General features: G+C 41.9%; 1 protein-coding gene across 1 annotated transcript in view; it reads left to right on the forward strand.

Annotated features, from left to right (window-relative positions):
* zanl (zonadhesin, like) overlaps positions 1-19527 on the forward strand; it is a 44163-nt gene that overhangs the window by 14521 nt on the left and 10115 nt on the right. The window contains exons 28-73 of the mRNA XM_037533450.1: positions 932-1045; positions 1334-1527; positions 1888-2029; positions 2127-2371; positions 2466-2614; positions 2697-2825; positions 2952-3090; positions 3172-3313; positions 3482-3678; positions 3776-3914; positions 4007-4123; positions 4443-4567; positions 5239-5384; positions 5525-5668; positions 5855-5962; positions 6104-6273; positions 6566-6768; positions 6926-7067; positions 8484-8597; positions 8886-9079; positions 9440-9581; positions 9679-9923; positions 10018-10166; positions 10249-10377; positions 10504-10642; positions 10724-10865; positions 11034-11230; positions 11328-11466; positions 11559-11675; positions 11995-12119; positions 12791-12936; positions 13077-13220; positions 13407-13514; positions 13656-13825; positions 14031-14233; positions 14390-14531; positions 14660-14916; positions 15234-15411; positions 15609-15717; positions 16001-16095; positions 16705-16881; positions 17223-17425; positions 17867-18011; positions 18378-18619; positions 18843-19007; positions 19314-19441. Coding sequence (XP_037389347.1) covers positions 932-1045; positions 1334-1527; positions 1888-2029; positions 2127-2371; positions 2466-2614; positions 2697-2825; positions 2952-3090; positions 3172-3313; positions 3482-3678; positions 3776-3914; positions 4007-4123; positions 4443-4567; positions 5239-5384; positions 5525-5668; positions 5855-5962; positions 6104-6273; positions 6566-6768; positions 6926-7067; positions 8484-8597; positions 8886-9079; positions 9440-9581; positions 9679-9923; positions 10018-10166; positions 10249-10377; positions 10504-10642; positions 10724-10865; positions 11034-11230; positions 11328-11466; positions 11559-11675; positions 11995-12119; positions 12791-12936; positions 13077-13220; positions 13407-13514; positions 13656-13825; positions 14031-14233; positions 14390-14531; positions 14660-14916; positions 15234-15411; positions 15609-15717; positions 16001-16095; positions 16705-16881; positions 17223-17425; positions 17867-18011; positions 18378-18619; positions 18843-19007; positions 19314-19441 — 7189 coding nt within the window. The remainder of the gene's footprint in view (positions 1-931; positions 1046-1333; positions 1528-1887; positions 2030-2126; positions 2372-2465; positions 2615-2696; positions 2826-2951; positions 3091-3171; positions 3314-3481; positions 3679-3775; positions 3915-4006; positions 4124-4442; positions 4568-5238; positions 5385-5524; positions 5669-5854; positions 5963-6103; positions 6274-6565; positions 6769-6925; positions 7068-8483; positions 8598-8885; positions 9080-9439; positions 9582-9678; positions 9924-10017; positions 10167-10248; positions 10378-10503; positions 10643-10723; positions 10866-11033; positions 11231-11327; positions 11467-11558; positions 11676-11994; positions 12120-12790; positions 12937-13076; positions 13221-13406; positions 13515-13655; positions 13826-14030; positions 14234-14389; positions 14532-14659; positions 14917-15233; positions 15412-15608; positions 15718-16000; positions 16096-16704; positions 16882-17222; positions 17426-17866; positions 18012-18377; positions 18620-18842; positions 19008-19313; positions 19442-19527) is intronic.

Raw genomic sequence — 19527 nt, forward strand, 5'->3', positions numbered from 1 at the left:
TGTATCCAAAACACATAAACCCATGGCTGCTCAAATCACGGCAGAATTAAATGTGCACCTCAACTCTCCTGTTTCCACCAAAACTGTCCATCGGGAGCTCCACAGGGTCAATATACACGGCCGGGCTGCTATAGCCAAACCTTTGGTCACTCGTGCCAATGCCCAACGTCGGTTTCAATGGTGCAAGGAGCACAAATCTTGGGCTGTGGACAATGTGCAACATGTATTGTTCTCTGATGAGTCCACCTTTACTGTTTTCCCCACATCCGGGAGAGTTACGGTGTGGAGAAGCCCCAAAGAAGCGTACCACCCAGACTGTTGCATGCCCAGGGTGAAGCATGGGGGTGGATCAGTGATGGTTTGGGCTGCCATATCATGGCATTCCCTTGGCCCAATACTTGTGCTAGATGGGCGCGTCACTGCCAAGGACTACCGAACCATTCTGGAGGACCATGTGCATCCAATGGTTCAAACATTATATCCTGAAGGCGGTGCTGTGTATCAGGATGACAATGCACAAATATACACAGCAAGACTGGTGAAAGATTGGTTTGATGAACATGAAAGTGAAGTTGAACATCTCCCATGGCCTGCACAGTCACCAGATCTAAATATTATTGAGCCACTTTGGGGTGTTTTGGAGGAGCGAGTCAGGAAACGTTTTCCTCCACCAGCATCACGTAGTGACCTGGCCACTATCCTGCAAGAAGAATGGCTTAAAATCCCTCTGACCACTGTGCAGGACTTGTATATGTAATTCCCAAGACGAATTGACGCTGTATTGGCCGCAAAAGGAGGCCCTACACCATACTAATAAATTATTGTGGTCTAAAACCAGGTGTTTCAGTTTCATTGTCTAACCCCTGTATATAGAATTATAGATATGGTTTAATCTCTGTTCCTCTTTCCCTTTACCAATTCTGAACTACAGATACAGCATCAACACCACAGCCAACCACTCCGAAACCCACTGGACCTTCAACACCAACACCCTCAACACCTCGACCGACAACTCCAGAATCAACTACAACAACGACAGCGCCAGGTAAAATATTCATATTCATAATATATTCTGCTTTTACAACACTGAAGGAAATTACTTAAACAATGCTCTAAATTTGCATAATTCAAGTGTGTACATTTGCTTCACATTAGTGAACTATGTTACATCAGCATAATTACATTTACTTTGTTACTAAAGTTGATGTGACATATTTGATTTGTGTGGAACTGATGTGCAGATTTAATTCATGTAAATTCAACAACTTTTTGAGTGCAGTGTATCAAGCGATGCAATTTTCTAAAATACAATTTTACTGTTTTCCTCAAACAGTGAAGTGCCCCGATAATGCAGAGTACATAGAGTGCGGTCCAGCTTGTATTCCCAGCTGTAAAGAACCCTCCACCAACTGCACTGGCTCCTGTATCAGCGGCTGCTTCTGCAAACCAGGTTTTGTCTTCCGGGGCAGACGTTGTATTCCCATTGAGCAGTGTGGATGTCTGGATGATAACAACAACTACTATGAAGTAAATAAAACATGCTTTGTAAAGAGTACTCATGCGCTATGGTGTTTTTAATATTTGCAAAGTTCATTTGTGCATATGGATTTGTTGCCCTTACTTGATATGAAGGACTGAGCTCCACTATGACCATCATCCATATAAATGTTAAGTTTATCATATCGGAGGCAGTGTGGTAGATGGCTTAGCTTTGACACCATGCCCTAAGGAAAATAAAACTGCTGTATCGTGACAGTGACTTCTCAGACGCATAAGAACATAGTAGAAACAAATTTAAAGTCTACAATTTGTTTAAGACAAATTTGCATTGAGCCCTGAAACTTCAGTCACATTCTGTGAGTATAATTTGAATGATCTTTTTTCCAGCCTGGAGAGATTGTCTTTGGGAATGGCTGCTCCAAGCTGTGTCGCTGTGCTGGTAATTACACCCTGAGCTGTGTGGACAACACCTGTGACCCCACAGAAGAGTGTCGGGAAGTGGGAGGAGTCCATGGCTGCTATCCTAAAGGTATTAGTGATATTTGCCTTGAATTCTGTTGCTCCTTCAGGATGGTGTCAAAATGCTAAGATAACTTAAGTTTTTTGTTGATCTGTTCCACCCACAGACACGTCCATCTGTATCGCCTCGGCTGACCCTCACTACACCACCTTTGACAAGCGTAATTATGACTTCATGGGCAACTGCACCTACTTGATGTCTGAACCGTGCAACAGCACAGACGTGCCCTACTTCGCTGTTCATGCTGAGAATGAGAATCGCTTCAACAATCCCTGGATCAGCTATGTGAGTGCTGTCCATGTCCACGTTCGGGGAGTGAAGGTGTCCATCCTGAAAGGAGGAGTTGTACAGGTGAGCTAATAAAGATATCATGAGTGTAGGAAGTGAATGAAGTGAGTTGTATCCTACAGCAGTGTCATCACGTCTTTTCTCCATCTGTTCTCAGCTGAACGGAACCAATGTGAACATTCCTTTGAGTCCGGTGTCTGGAGTAGATGTTTTCAAATCTGGGACACTCTACACGGTGGTCATGGACTTTGGCGTAACTGTTCGTTATGATGGAAACCACTACATGGACATCAAAGTCATCAAAGAGTGAGTATTGTGTTAAACTGGTAACTGTTAGTGTTTCATTAAAACACCATGTCTTATGTAACATGCTTGTGTGTTTGTGCAGCTATCAGGACAAGCTGTGTGGCCTGTGTGGCGACTATAACGGCAACTATAAGGACGACTTCCGCACCCCCTCTGGTGAACTGGTCAACAATCCAACTGAGTTTGGCAACAGCTGGAACACAGATCCTGAGTGAGTCTTTGATATTGTATTGCGTGGGCTGATTGGTTCTCCTCTATATTGAGGTATCCATATTTCCTCGTGTAACTGTACATGAGATTAAATGGAGATTGACTGCTGTTCTCATTTGCTCTCTAGCTGCAATAAGACTCCAGAGGTCCCACCCCCTGGCTGCACAGAAGCTGAACAGGACCTTTATGAGAGTCCAGCATACTGTGGTATCATTCTGGACAGCAATGGTCCATTTGCTGTGTGCCACCCAAAAGTCAATCCTAATGTGAGTTAATCAGATCAGCATTTAACGCTAGTCTCTTCATATCAATGCTGTCATTCAATTTAACTCTGTGTGTTTGTGCAGAGTTTCTTCAAAAACTGCATATATGATCTGTGTGCACTGGGCGGCCCTCACTCTGCTTTGTGTGAAGCGATCGAAGCGTATGTCAACGAGTGCCAGGACCGTGGGGTCAACATCGGTGCCTGGAGAAACAGCACCTTCTGCCGTAAGTCTCAGAAAAACCACGAATCACAGTGCAGGCAAAATATAGACTAGGTTTTGGTCCACTGTATTTCACGCTCATAGGACACCTGCAGTCTAATGTGAATATGTTTGATTGTAGGTTTTATCATTACATTAAACTAAAATAATTGGGAACATTTTTCTTTTTCAGCTCTCGATTGTCCATCCAACAGCCACTACGACCCCTGCGTCTCCCCTTGCCAGCCTTCTTGTACTTCTCCCCCACCCAGTCAGTGCACTGGACCCTGCTCTGAGGGCTGTGTGTGTGACCCTGGCTATGTACTCAGTGGTGACAAGTGTGTGAAACAAGACACATGTGGCTGCATGTATAATGGACAGTATTACCAGGTGAGTGTTTACAATTGTTAATGTGTTCTAGTGACTCAGCAAATGAATGAAGTGTACAGTTCTTTAAGATGTTCTCTTTTCTCTCTATGACTTTTAGCCTGGACAGGAGTTCTACACTAAGGACTGTGATCTGCTGTGCAAGTGTAATCCCCCATTCGTCTCCTGCAGTGCTGCTGAATGCCCGCCCATGCAACAGTGTGATGTGCAGGGAGGACAAATAGGATGTTACCCAGTCGGTCAGTACATTATTATAGAACTGCATTATTTATCAGGTGTGAGACAGATTTTACTTGTGTTCTGAGTTCATGTGTCTTTTACTGGCCTTTAGATTTTAAGGATTGTATCATCTCTGGTGACCCCCATTACAACACCTTTGATGGTAAATACTACTCCTTCATGGGACTCTGCACCTACACGCTGGCCCGCACCTGCAGAAACAACACTGGTAAGTAATGATTTTTTTCTCTCTTCTACATTTAAGTAGCTGAATATGAGTTTTGAGAAAAGGTGCTATGATTTTAAAGGGCCAATGAGGGCCCCTTTTTATTTTCATAAAAGTAGCATATTTGGGGGCTGCAAAGTGGTGAGAAAGACTGCAGTGATGATTACATGAATGTTGACTATGATCCACTTATGAAAATGTTCATGGACTTTGCATACACATATATCAATGTCTAAACCATGCATTATAATGCTTCTCAAGGTATTTTGTTTTTCCTGAAATTGAAAAGTGATGGTTAGTGTTTCTGTTTTGTGTTCTGCAGGTCCCTGGTTTTCTGTGGAGGGGAAGAATGAGCAGAGAGGAATCTCTGGTTTGTCCTATCTCCGGAAATTGTATGTGACTGTTGATGGCATCACTGTGACCATGCTGAAGGGCAGAACCATTCTGGTTAGTATGAACTACCAGGCACACAAACATTTGAAATGTGTTGTAGGTGGCATTGGACAGAGTGGTATATCTGAACTTAATCTCATGCTCCATGAAGAATTAATGGAATATGATTGAAGTGAGGCAAAAAAGGAAAAGATTTTTGAGTACCTTTATTGTTTTTTTCATTCATTTGTGTTGTCTGTAAGTTTCAGATCAACCATATAATATTTTATCTTCTTACCTTATTTCCCCCTACTCTGACCTTGTAACCCACTCACTCACTGACTCACTTGCATTTAACAAGATAAACCTAAAGGGGGAACCTACTGGCACTGTACAGTTTGAACAACTGTGCATCCGTGACACTTGTTGTGCTTGTTGTATGTGAAACATTCATTTTTATACGTCCTTATAGGCAGTTCTGCTGACATTAGAGGTTCTGGAACAGTGGTCGCAAACTACATAACTTAACTAAATAAAAAACAACACTCTTTGAAGGATTTACTTAAATTATTTCCAACTTGCTTACTGATAGCTTATGTTTCTATCTTGCTTACTGATTGCTTACAATTTCTAACCTAATTGAAAACATGAGGCAAAATAAAACAGAAAGTGCTAGAAATAGCCATGCTATTCTTATCAAAGCTAATCTGCATCAATGATTCTTCATTGATTCTACACCTCCCCAGGTGAAAGGAGTGAAAGTCGGCCTTCCTCATTCACCTTCTCCACTAATCTCTCTGACCTTGGCTGGTCAGTATGTCATTCTCACCACACCCTTCGGCCTGGAGGTGCGCTGGGATGGCAACCACTATGCTAAGATCACTGTGCCCAGGTACTGCTTCATTATGCTTTCACTGCTGCTCTTATTTACCTTCTTATTTGAAACACTTTTTGACAGGAGCTTTCTTGGTTAAAGACAATCCTTATGCATTGTTTATACTACGGTTCATTATCTCTCTTAATCCCTCTCAGCACCTACTATGAGCAGATGTGCGGTCTGTGTGGAGACTACAATGGAAACCCCAACAATGACTTCACCAAGCCAAATGGTTCTCTGGCAGACAACGCAAACCAGTTTGGCAACAGCTGGCAGACTGATGAGGATGAAGATGACACGTTAGTTTCTGTTGTTTTTCCTCAACCTATAAGTGTCATACCTCAATGTCTATGGCTTTTTCAAGCCAGTGAGGAATGAGCTTTTATTAATCGTACAGGCTTCATGTTTATAAGGTGTAAGGTCTCCCTCAGGTCAGTTCATATATAAATCATTTAATTTATAAAAATATAACATTTTGTTTTCAGGTGCAAGCCTGAGATCCCACCCGAACCTCCATGTGACCCAAGCCTAGAGGCTGAAGTGTCTAAACCAGAGAAATGTGGGAAAATCACAGACTCCACTGGACCGTTCAGGTGAGTAAACATGGTCTGTTTGGTTAGAAAATGTAATCTGCTGAAAATGTTTACTGTTTTACTACCTGCTACACTCTAAATCATCTGCACTTCTTGATGAATCTCTCTTTCTCACCCTCTTTATCCCTCTGTCACACACAGGGATTGTATAAAGGTGGTGGACCCTCTGCCGTTCTTCCAGAGCTGTGTGTATGATATGTGTCGTTATCAGGGACTCCAACAAACTTTGTGTGATCAACTCCAAGCCTACACCGATGCTTGTCTCAGTGCAGGAGCACCAGTTCACCAGTGGAGGGAGCCAGATTTCTGCCGTGAGTCTTACCGACAAAATATCACCATTAAACACATATTTAATCACCGGCAGAAACAAAGACCTCTACAGGTGACGGGAAAGTACGTTCTTGTGATTCTCTAATTACCTCTAAGTGTTTTCAGTGGACAAATAGAAGTTCATGTTACCTTCCACATTGAATGTTAACCATGATGTCAGGACAATCAGGACAAAAGAGCCTTTAATCCATAAACTCCAAAAAATAAAAACATGCAATTTTCCTTGTTTCACTGTCTCTGAATCGTTAGTTTTGTCTGCATTTGTCTCTACAGCTCTGGTTTGTCCTCCGAACAGCCACTATTCTACATGTGTGAGTTCATGTCCAGAGACGTGTGTAGGTGTGAGCGGACCCCCTGGTTGTGGAGAGAAGTGTGTTGAAGGCTGTGAATGTGACCCCGGCTTTGTCCTGAGCGGCAGCCAGTGTGTTCCTCTCAAGGACTGCGGCTGTGTGGACTCTGACGGCTCCTACCATCCTGTGAGTATCACTCAGTGAGAAAACCCACATTTAACTGCTTTTTCTGAATTTCTACACCACATTACTGCTATGACCCGTATTTCCTCCTGTACTGTAATTCACTAGTATTGTTTATTCAGTCTTCCACTCAGTTCCTTTACATTTTTGTGTGGTTTAGGTAAACGAGAGCTGGTATCTGAAGGACTGTGAGCAGCAGTGTGTGTGTCTAGGTGGAAAAATCATCCAGTGCTACAACACCAGCTGCCTCCCTACAGAGAGCTGCGTACTGCAAGATGGAGAGTACATCTGCAAACCGAATGGTACAGTATTTATATATACAACATAAACAAGCGTACAATTGTATGCACTCTGAAGACTTAAGGCAGAAAATTAATTAAATGCAGGGGTTGGACAATGAAACTGAAATACCTGTCATTTTGGTGTGGGAGGTTTCATGGCTAAATCGGACCAGCCTGGTGGTCAATCTTCATTAATTGCACATTGCAGCAGTTGGAGCAGAGTGTGAATGTTCAATTAGCAGGGTAAGAGCACAGTTTTGCTCAAAATATTGCAATGCACACAACATTATGGGTGACATAGCAGAGTTCAAAAGAGGACAAATTGTTGGTGCATGTCTTGCTGGTGCATCTGTGACCAAGACAGCAAGTCTTTGTGATGTATCAAGAGCCACGGTATCCAGGGTAATGTCAGCATACCACCAAGAAGGACGAACCACATCCAACAGGATTAACTGTGGATGCAAGGGGAAGCTGTCTGAAAGGGATGTTTGGGTGTTAACCGGGATTGTATCCAAAACACATAAAACCATGGCTGCTCAAATCACGGCAGAATTAAATGTGCACCTCAACTCTCCTGTTTCCACCAAAACTGTCCATCGGGAGCTCCACAGGGTCAATATACACGGCCGGGCTGCTATAGCCAAACCTTTGGTCACTCGTGCCAATGCCCAACGTCGGTTTCAATGGTGCAAGGAGCACAAATCTTGGGCTGTGGACAATGTGCAACATGTATTGTTCTCTGATGAGTCCACCTTTACTGTTTTCCCCACATCCGGGAGAGTTACGGTGTGGAGAAGCCCCAAAGAAGCGTACCACCCAGACTGTTGCATGCCCAGGGTGAAGCATGGGGGTGGATCAGTGATGGTTTGGGCTGCCATATCATGGCATTCCCTTGGCCCAATACTTGTGCTAGATGGGCGCGTCACTGCCAAGGACTACCGAACCATTCTGGAGGACCATGTGCATCCAATGGTTCAAACATTATATCCTGAAGGCGGTGCTGTGTATCAGGATGACAATGCACAAATATACACAGCAAGACTGGTGAAAGATTGGTTTGATGAACATGAAAGTGAAGTTGAACATCTCCCATGGCCTGCACAGTCACCAGATCTAAATATTATTGAGCCACTTTGGGGTGTTTTGGAGGAGCGAGTCAGGAAACGTTTTCCTCCACCAGTATCACGTAGTGACCTGGCCACTATCCTGCAAGAAGAATGGCTTAAAATCCCTCTGACCACTGTGCAGGACTTGTATATGTAATTCCCAAGACGAATTGACGCTGTATTGGCCGCAAAAGGAGGCCCTACACCATACTAATAAATTATTGTGGTCTAAAACCAGGTGTTTCAGTTTCATTGTCCAACCCCTGTATATAGAATTATAGATATGGTTTAATCTCTGTTCCTCTTTCCCTTTACCAATTCTGAACTACAGATACAGCATCAACACCACAGCCAACCACTCCGAAACCCACTGGACCTTCAACACCAACACCCTCAACACCTCGACCGACAACTCCAGAATCAACTACAACAACGACAGCGCCAGGTAAAATATTCATATTCATAATATATTCTGCTTTTACAACACTGAAGGAAATTACTTAAACAATGCTCTAAATTTGCATAATTCAAGTGTGTACATTTGCTTCACATTAGTGAACTATGTTACATCAGCATAATTACATTTACTTTGTTACTAAAGTTGATGTGACATATTTGATTTGTGTGGAACTGATGTGCAGATTTAATTCATGTAAATTCAACAACTTTTTGAGTGCAGTGTATCAAGCGATGCAATTTTCTAAAATACAATTTTACTGTTTTCCTCAAACAGTGAAGTGCCCCGATAATGCAGAGTACATAGAGTGCGGTCCAGCTTGTATTCCCAGCTGTAAAGAACCCTCCACCAACTGCACTGGCTCCTGTATCAGCGGCTGCTTCTGCAAACCAGGTTTTGTCTTCCGGGGCAGACGTTGTATTCCCATTGAGCAGTGTGGATGTCTGGATGATAACAACAACTACTATGAAGTAAATAAAACATGCTTTGTAAAGAGTACTCATGCGCTATGGTGTTTTTAATATTTGCAAAGTTCATTTGTGCATATGGATTTGTTGCCCTTACTTGATATGAAGGACTGAGCTCCACTATGACCATCATCCATATAAATGTTAAGTTTATCATATCGGAGGCAGTGTGGTAGATGGCTTAGCTTTGACACCATGCCCTAAGGAAAATAAAACTGCTGTATCGTGACAGTGACTTCTCAGACGCATAAGAACATAGTAGAAACAAATTTAAAGTCTACAATTTGTTTAAGACAAATTTGCATTGAGCCCTGAAACTTCAGTCACATTCTGTGAGTATAATTTGAATGATCTTTTTTCCAGCCTGGAGAGATTGTCTTTGGGAATGGCTGCTCCAAGCTGTGTCGCTGTGCTGGTAATTACACCCTGAGCTGTGTGGACAACACCTGTGACCCCACAGAAGAGTGTCGGGAAGTGGGAGGAGTCCATGGCTGCTATCCTAAAGGTATTAGTGATATTTGCCTTGAATTCTGTTGCTCCTTCAGGATGGTGTCAAAATGCTAAGATAACTTAAGTTTTTTGTTGATCTGTTCCACCCACAGACACGTCCATCTGTATCGCCTCGGCTGACCCTCACTACACCACCTTTGACAAGCGTAATTATGACTTCATGGGCAACTGCACCTACTTGATGTCTGAACCGTGCAACAGCACAGACGTGCCCTACTTCGCTGTTCATGCTGAGAATGAGAATCGCTTCAACAATCCCTGGATCAGCTATGTGAGTGCTGTCCATGTCCACGTTCGGGGAGTGAAGGTGTCCATCCTGAAAGGAGGAGTTGTACAGGTGAGCTAATAAAGATATCATGAGTGTAGGAAGTGAATGAAGTGAGTTGTATCCTACAGCAGTGTCATCACGTCTTTTCTCCATCTGTTCTCAGCTGAACGGAACCAATGTGAACATTCCTTTGAGTCCGGTGTCTGGAGTAGATGTTTTCAAATCTGGGACACTCTACACGGTGGTCATGGACTTTGGCGTAACTGTTCGTTATGATGGAAACCACTACATGGACATCAAAGTCATCAAAGAGTGAGTATTGTGTTAAACTGGTAACTGTTAGTGTTTCATTAAAACACCATGTCTTATGTAACATGCTTGTGTGTTTGTGCAGCTATCAGGACAAGCTGTGTGGCCTGTGTGGCGACTATAACGGCAACTATAAGGACGACTTCCGCACCCCCTCTGGTGAACTGGTCAACAATCCAACTGAGTTTGGCAACAGCTGGAACACAGATCCTGAGTGAGTCTTTGATATTGTATTGCGTGGGCTGATTGGTTCTCCTCTATATTGAGGTATCCATATTTCCTCGTGTAACTGTACATGAGATTAAATGGAGATTGACTGCTGTTCTCATTTGCTCTCTAGCTGCAATAAGACTCCAGAGGTCCCACCCCCTGGCTGCACAGAAGCTGAACAGGACCTTTATGAGAGTCCAGCATACTGTGGTATCATTCTGGACAGCAATGGTCCATTTGCTGTGTGCCACCCAAAAGTCAATCCTAATGTGAGTTAATCAGATCAGCATTTAACGCTAGTCTCTTCATATCAATGCTGTCATTCAATTTAACTCTGTGTGTTTGTGCAGAGTTTCTTCAAAAACTGCATATATGATCTGTGTGCACTGGGCGGCCCTCACTCTGCTTTGTGTGAAGCGATCGAAGCGTATGTCAACGAGTGCCAGGACCGTGGGGTCAACATCGGTGCCTGGAGAAACAGCACCTTCTGCCGTAAGTCTCAGAAAAACCACGAATCACAGTGCAGGCAAAATATAGACTAGGTTTTGGTCCACTGTATTTCACGCTCATAGGACACCTGCAGTCTAATGTGAATATGTTTGATTGTAGGTTTTATCATTACATTAAACTAAAATAATTGGGAACATTTTTCTTTTTCAGCTCTCGATTGTCCATCCAACAGCCACTACGACCCCTGCGTCTCCCCTTGCCAGCCTTCTTGTACTTCTCCCCCACCCAGTCAGTGCACTGGACCCTGCTCTGAGGGCTGTGTGTGTGACCCTGGCTATGTACTCAGTGGTGACAAGTGTGTGAAACAAGACACATGTGGCTGCATGTATAATGGACAGTATTACCAGGTGAGTGTTTACAATTGTTAATGTGTTCTAGTGACTCAGCAAATGAATGAAGTGTACAGTTCTTTAAGATGTTCTCTTTTCTCTCTATGACTTTTAGCCTGGACAGGAGTTCTACACTAAGGACTGTGATCTGCTGTGCAAGTGTAATCCCCCATTCGTCTCCTGCAGTGCTGCTGAATGCCCGCCCATGCAACAGTGTGATGTGCAGGGAGGACAAATAGGATGTTACCCAGTCGGTCAGTACATTATTATAGAACTGCATTATTTATCAGGTGTGAGACAGATTTTACTTGTGTTCTGAGTTCATGTGTCTTTTACTGGCCTTTAGATTTTAAGGATTGTATCATCTCTGGTGACCCCCATTACAACACCTTTGATGGTAAATACTACTCCTTCATGGGACTCTGCACCTACACGCTGGCCCGCACCTGCAGAAACAACACTGGTAAGTAATGATTTTTTTCTCTCTTCTACATTTAAGTAGCTGAATATGAGTTTTGAGAAAAGGTGCTATGATTTTAAAGGGCCAATGAGGGCCCCTTTTTATTTTCATAAAAGTAGCATATATGGGGGCTGCAAAGTGGTGAGAAAGACTGCAGTGATGATTACATGAATGTTGACTATGATCCACTTATGAAAATGTTCATGGACTTTGCATACACATATATCAATGTCTAAACCATGCATTATAATGCTTCTCAAGGTATTTTGTTTTTCCTGAAATTGAAAAGTGATGGTTAGTGTTTCTGTTTTGTGTTCTGCAGGTCCCTGGTTTTCTGTGGAGGGGAAGAATGAGCAGAGAGGAATCTCTGGTTTGTCCTATCTCCGGAAATTGTATGTGACTGTTGATGGCATCACTGTGACCATGCTGAAGGGCAGAACCATTCTGGTTAGTATGAACTACCAGGCACACAAACATTTGAAATGTGTTGTAGGTGGCATTGGACAGAGTGGTATATCTGAACTTAATCTCATGCTCCATGAAGAATTAATGGAATATGATTGAAGTGAGGCAAAAAAGGAAAAGATTTTTGAGTACCTTTATTGTTTTTTTCATTCATTTGTGTTGTCTGTAAGTTTCAGATCAACCATATAATATTTTATCTTCTTACCTTATTTCCCCCTACTCTGACCTTGTAACCCACTCACTCACTGACTCACTTGCATTTAACAAGATAAACCTAAAGGGGGAACCTACTGGCACTGTACAGTTTGAACAACTGTGCATCCGTGACACTTGTTGTGCTTGTTGTATGTGAAACATTCATTTTTATACGTCCTTATAGGCAGTTCTGCTGACATTAGAGGTTCTGGAACAGTGGTCGCAAACTACATAACTTAACTAAATAAAAAACAACACTCTTTGAAGGATTTACTTAAATTATTTCCAACTTGCTTACTGATAGCTTATGTTTCTATCTTGCTTACTGATTGCTTACAATTTCTAACCTAATTGAAAACATGAGGCAAAATAAAACAGAAAGTGCTAGAAATAGCCATGCTATTCTTATCAAAGCTAATCTGCATCAATGATTCTTCATTGATTCTACACCTCCCCAGGTGAAAGGAGTGAAAGTCGGCCTTCCTCATTCACCTTCTCCACTAATCTCTCTGACCTTGGCTGGTCAGTATGTCATTCTCACCACACCCTTCGGCCTGGAGGTGCGCTGGGATGGCAACCACTATGCTAAGATCACTGTGCCCAGGTACTGCTTCATGATGCTTTCACTGCTGCTCTTATTTACCTTCTTATTTGAAACACTTTTTGACAGGAGCTTTCTTGGATAAAGACCATCCTTATGCATTGTTTATACTACGGTTCATTATCTCTCTTAATCCCTCTCAGCACCTACTATGAGCAGATGTGCGGTCTGTGTGGAGACTACAATGGAAACCCCAACAATGACTTCACCAAGCCAAATGGTTCTCTGGCAGACAACGCAAACCAGTTTGGCAACAGCTGGCAGACTGATGAGGATGAAGATGACACGTTAGTTTCTGTTGTTTTTCCTCAACCTATAAGTGTCATACCTCAATGTCTATGGCTTTTTCAAGCCAGTGAGGAATGAGCTTTTATTAATCGTACAGGCTTCATGTTTATAAGGTGTAAGGTCTCCCTCAGGTCAGTTCATATATAAATCATTTAATTTATAAAAATATAACATTTTGTTTTCAGGTGCAAGCCTGAGATCCCACCCGAACCTCCATGTGACCCAAGCCTAGAGGCTGAAGTGTCTAAACCAGAGAAATGTGGGAAAATCACAGACTCCACTGGACCGTTCAGGTGAGTAAACATGGTCTGTTTGGTTAGAAAATGTAATCTGCTGAAAATGTTTACTGTTTTACTACCTGCTACACTCTAAATCATCTGCACTTCTTGATGAATCGCTCTTTCTCACCCTCTTTATCCCTCTGTCACACACAGGGATTGTATAAAGGTGGTGGACCCTCTGCCGTTCTTCCAGAGCTGTGTGTATGATATGTGTCGTTATCAGGGACTCCAACAAACTTTGTGTGATCAACTCCAAGCCTACACCGATGCTTGTCTCAGTGCAGGAGCACCAGTTCACCAGTGGAGGGAGCCAGATTTCTGCCGTGAGTCTCACCAACAAAAAATTAACATACAAAATTGGCAAATTACGTGTCAAATATATGGCTAAAATCAATTTGTCTAAATCTGTACATTTTGACATACTGAAGACTCTAATTTACAAATTGAAGAATGAAAAATGTTTCATATATTTCAAACTTCATCCATTGACTTGTTAAGTAAAGTGCTCTGCATATTTTTGCTCCACAGCTCTGGTTTGTCCTCCGAACAGCCACTATTCCACATGTGTGAGTTCATGTCCAGAGACGTGTGTAGGTGTGAGCGGACCCCCTGGCTGTGGAGGGAAGTGTGTTGAAGGCTGTGAATGTGACCCCGGCTTTGTCCTGAGCAATGACAAGTGTGTTCCTCTCAAAGACTGTGGCTGTGTGGACTCTGACGGCTCCTACCATCCTGTGAGTATCACACAAACCTCTGTCCAAAAATAGAAATCATTGACAATTTAAGACTCACAAACAGTTTTATGTAGATTGACACTGTAAATAAACAAAAGTACCGTTAATTTATATTCATGCAAATTCTCAGTTCATGTGTATTTTTGTGTGGTTTAGGTAAACGAGAGCTGGTATCTGGAGGGCTGTGAGCAGCAATGTGTGTGTCTGGGTGGAGGAATTATCCAGTGCTACAACACCAGCTGCCTCCCTACAGAGAGTTGCATACTGCAAGATGGAGAGTACATCTGCAAACCGAATGGTACAAAAACATCTACAGTTCTCTGATAAAACACTGTTTGTATGCCGTGTTACTTAACTCATCGCTTTATAAATACGTTGACACTAAAAATAGCTCAGTTTAAGAGGATTGTGTTCGTTTTTTTACAGAACCTACAGGTCCAGGAATCTGCTCTGTCTCTGGGGACCCTCACTACACCTCTTTTGATAAGAAGGTCCATCATTTCATGGGTGCCTGCTCTTACACCCTCACCAAGCCCTGCAACGAGACCACTGGTGTGCCATACTTCACCGTTGATACCCAGAACGAACACAGAAACAATAACAAGAAAGTGTCCTATGTGAAATCAGTCATTGTCAATGTTTATGGCATGAAGATTATCCTTGACAAGGGCCGTAAAGTCCAGGTGAGTGTTGTAGTTTTAAAAAGTCGAGAAATTAATTTTGAATTGAATCAAATTGAATTTGACAGGGTTCCCACATATCTGGAAAACCTGGAAGTTTAAAGATTCGTTTTTCTGTCATGGAAAGCAACTGAATCATAAGATAATTAGTACAGTGTCCTGGAAATACTAGTTAGGTCCTGAAAAAATGTAAAGCTAAGTCCCCGAGATTGCATATTTTATCATATTTTCAGGTGCTAATGCCCAATGTTGGAATACTACAATGTTGCATGTGGACAGATTTGTCTCTACATCTCCACCATGTTACTTCACTCTTGCAGGTAAATGGTGTTCAGGTGACTGTGCCTGTCACTCTACTGAATGGTGTTAAGGTCTTCCTCAGCGGCAAATTTGTTGTGCTGGAGACTAACTTCGGCCTGCGTGTCCGCTTTGATGGCAATCACCATGCTGATGTCAGCCTTCCTCTGTCTTACAAAGGGCTGCTGTGTGGAATGTGTGGTATGTAGTGCTCTGAGCCTGAAATTAAACAATCTTAATAGAATAATCAATTCAAAATGATTATTCATTATTTCATTTCCTTGCAATTGAGGTTTGTTATGGCCATTAGTCATGGTCAGTACATTCACAACTGCTGTTTCATTGCATTTAATGGTTTAAGCTATGTTCTTAATCACATTACTCCACCAATCTCAAAGGAAACTACAATAACAACCCAAATGATGACAACATCATGTCAGATGGCAAGCCCACAGACAGCACCAGTGAGCTAGGGGAGAGCTGGCAGGTGCCTGATGACAGACCTGAGTGAGTGCCATTACCAATCGTAGTATAAGAAAGGCAGAAATTGCAGTGTTAAACCAGTCAGAAAGCAGCTTGGATGTATATTGGTTCGTGTCCAATGATAAGATGGAATATGGGACAGACTAGCAAGTAATACTTGCCTAAAGGTAGAAACATGTTGGGTCAAACATTCTGTTTATTCAGTGATCTTCATACACAACTGGTGACCATTCATCCATTTTGCTTTTTTTTTATTTGTTTTGATATTTGAAATCATTTTTGTCGTATCTTCTTGTCTTATTTTTAGTTGCACACATGGAGGTGGAGATATTGAATGTGATAAAAATATTGAAAGTGAGGCACAAAAACCCACCAGCTGTGGAATGATTACTGACCCCAATGGTGAGGAAACACACAAACACGCACACTCAGTAACCAAGACCAATCCTGCAGTATTTTAGGGACTGACCAATATGAAAATGTTGAGGCCGATACCGATTTTAGTGAGATTAAAATTGTGACCTGCCGATTAAATTTTATGTTTAAATTTTAGATTTTAATATTACAATATATTTAAACAGTGTTTTACTGATGAATATGATTGTCAGTTATCAATCACTAATACATTATTATTTAATAGATTATATTATCTGGGGTTGGAGCTACTCAGCATGCATTATACCTTTGGTTTCTGTTTATCACATTTTTTTTTATTCATTAAACAGTTTTTGTGTGTGTTATAACATATTATCATGCTAAAGGTGAGATTTGATCCAAATAAAGGTGCTAACTACATGCAATATTGTTGGCCAACAATAATATTTAATATATTAAATATGATATTTATGGCCTACCCGTATATTTGTCCAGCCCTAATGTGTCTACATGTATACACCTGTATTAGACCATTGTGAAATCCTCACAGACAAAGCTTCACAGATCTAGATTTCCTTGAGAAGGTGCCATCTATTGATCACTGCCTAATACGGATACTGTCCCCTTTCCCCTCAGGGATCTTTAAAGAATGCCATAAAGTTGTGCCACCCACTCCATATTTTGAGAACTGCGTGTTTGACCAGTGTGGCACAGATGGGTCTGCAGTGGCACTCTGCCAGGCTGTTGAGACCTATGCTACCTTGTGTGCCCAAGCTGGGGTGCCCATCAACTGGAGGAACAACACCTTCTGCCGTAAGTGTTTGTTTAAATGGTGCGTTTTGCAAGTATGTGAGTGCCCTTCGGGTATTCTTTACATCTTCTTAAAGTCCGAGACGTGCAGTGTTGTGGTGAACTTTACAAGAATTGTGCAGGCTTTAAAAGAGGACTTTGGTATTTACAACTATGTTGCTTCAGGAAGGTAATGTGAGGAACAAAAACATGTTTTTGTGCTATAGTTCTTGTTTATAATTTGGAGTTTTTTCTTCTTCTGCCATTGTGCATGTCTTCCTTTGCTATTCTGGACTATTTAACATTTTATTGCATTCTTACTTCTGACTCTCTCCCCCTATTTCTCTTCTTTCTTTGTTTCTCAGCCCTGAAATGCCTAGCTGGCAGTCACTATGAGTACTGTGGTACTGCATGCCCTCCCAGCTGTCAGGATCCAGGCTCAGCTGGCACGTGCACAGAACCATGCGTGGAAGGGTGTGTGTGTGATGAAGGACTGATACTCAGTGGAGACAAGTGTGTGCCCTTCAGTCAGTGTGGATGTACAGACAAGGACAGTAACTACAGACCCGTACGTGAGCTGTTAATGACCTTATTTTGGCACTGTTCGTGTCTGTAAGAGAAAATGAGACAGTCGTGTTTAAAATGACCAGATATCTTTGATGCCTTCTGCTAATGGCCTGTTCATTTATTTATATAAATTGTGCTGTGCAAAAGTCAGAGACCACCCTTCATTTATTTAACTTCTAGCTAAACCTGTAATTATGTACAAGCTGGTCATTTTCAGTGTCAGTGCAAAAAAAGCAGAAAAGAAACCACAAGAACTGATTATAATATTATGTTTTTTCAATTATTGTGTCCACACTTTGCCTTTATTACAGAATTACATTCTTTTTTAAAACAGCTTTCACTTTTTCAAAGAAATCTGGGGGGATATTTGTGTGTGTGTGTGTTAGAATAGAAGCTGGTGTGCACATACATGTGTCATTTTTCGTGTTTATATGCTCTTTAGGTGGGAGATAGCTGGTTTACTAAGGACGACTGTTCTGAACGCTGTGTGTGCTCTCCTTTTAACAATGTGACATGTGAAGCATGGAGATGCAGTCCTGCACAAGAGTGCAAGGTCAACGAGGGACAACTTGGCTGTGTAGATACAGGTATGAACTCTTCCAGTTACAGTACAATACACTGAACCAACCCCAGTCACACTAGTTTTACAGATTCCACAAACAACGTGAAACCCTAATACAAAGGTATTTCAGAACCAGTTTTTAACTGCTTTCTTTCAGTAGGAGTTACATCAGTTGCAGTCACCTCAAATGCTAAGATTTTCTTGTCAAAACACATATTATATAAAAAAAAGTGTACTAAAGGAAAGTGCTTTAATTATGGTGTTTGAAACAAGTCCAGCTTTGGCCAAATATTTAAGAATAACTCTGATATTAAATCGACAACATTCAATAGGTAAGGAAAAATGCTTTAAGGAATATTTGAGAAAACCTCCAGTATCTTTGTGTGTACAGGAGTGGGAATTTGCCACATAGCTGGCGATCCTCATTACTACACTTTTGATGGCATCATGCACACATACATGGGCACATGTACCTACACACTGGTGGCCATTTGCAACAGCTCCATGGTGACACCCTTTACCATCGTTGCCAAGAATGAGGAACGTGGCCTGCCCGAGGCCTCCTACGTCCGCTCTGTCACCATCTACCTGCCCGGAGCTAACATCACACTCAGCAAGAGCAAGAGAGTACTGGTGAGAGGCTGACCCAAAAACATGAAAGAGGGATGAATATGAAATGGTCACAATGTTTTGCAAGAATTCCTTATAAGATGTTTTTAAAGGGCATCTACAGTGTAGTATTGTTTTTAACATACATTACAGCTGATTATAAACCACAACAATGTTACACATGGATAAAAAGAAAGAGTACACTTTTTACAGTTGATCATGTATTCTCACTTCTCTTGGTCTCTAGCTGGATGGACAAAGGATCCGCACCCCTATGGCCATTCCTGCAGCCAAGGCTTGGGTGTTTACCAGCGGAGTCAACAGTGTGCTGGCCACTGAATTTGGCCTGATTGTCCAGTTTGATGGAGTTCACCATATAGAGATCACTGTACCTGGAGATTATTTCAACAAGGTGAGAACATTCAGTGCAGTCCATATTATCATTTAGAAAAGGTTTTAAAAGACTACAGTAAGTAAATATACGGAGTGTATAGTGATATATTGATTTCTTCTATTCAACTAAATAAAAACATTAAATATACATCATGAGTCTAGTCACTAATTGGGAAAATAGAGCCAGATTTTATTAAAACAAGCAAAAAAGTGCAGAAGGTCACCATTTCTTTGTCAGTCAGTTATAGGCATTCATAACCAAGAAGAATTGCTCCTCCTTCCCCACATTCACTAACATTCCGTCTCTCTTGCATGCAATTTGCAGGTGTGTGGTATGTGCGGTAACTACAACGGTAATTCCAGTGATGACAATTTGATGCCAAATGGCCAGCCAGCTAAAGATGTCATAGAGTTGGGTGACAGCTGGAAAGCAGAGGGTGATAGTGACCCAGGGTGAGTGCCTGAATTCTGTAGTGATACAGTGATTAAAGGAGTCAGACAAAATCAGTTTCTTCATATTAAACCTTAACCGAGATAAA

Source organism: Pygocentrus nattereri, chromosome 2 (genome assembly GCF_015220715.1).
Source record: "Pygocentrus nattereri isolate fPygNat1 chromosome 2, fPygNat1.pri, whole genome shotgun sequence".
Classification (NCBI taxonomy): domain Eukaryota; kingdom Metazoa; phylum Chordata; class Actinopteri; order Characiformes; family Serrasalmidae; genus Pygocentrus; species Pygocentrus nattereri.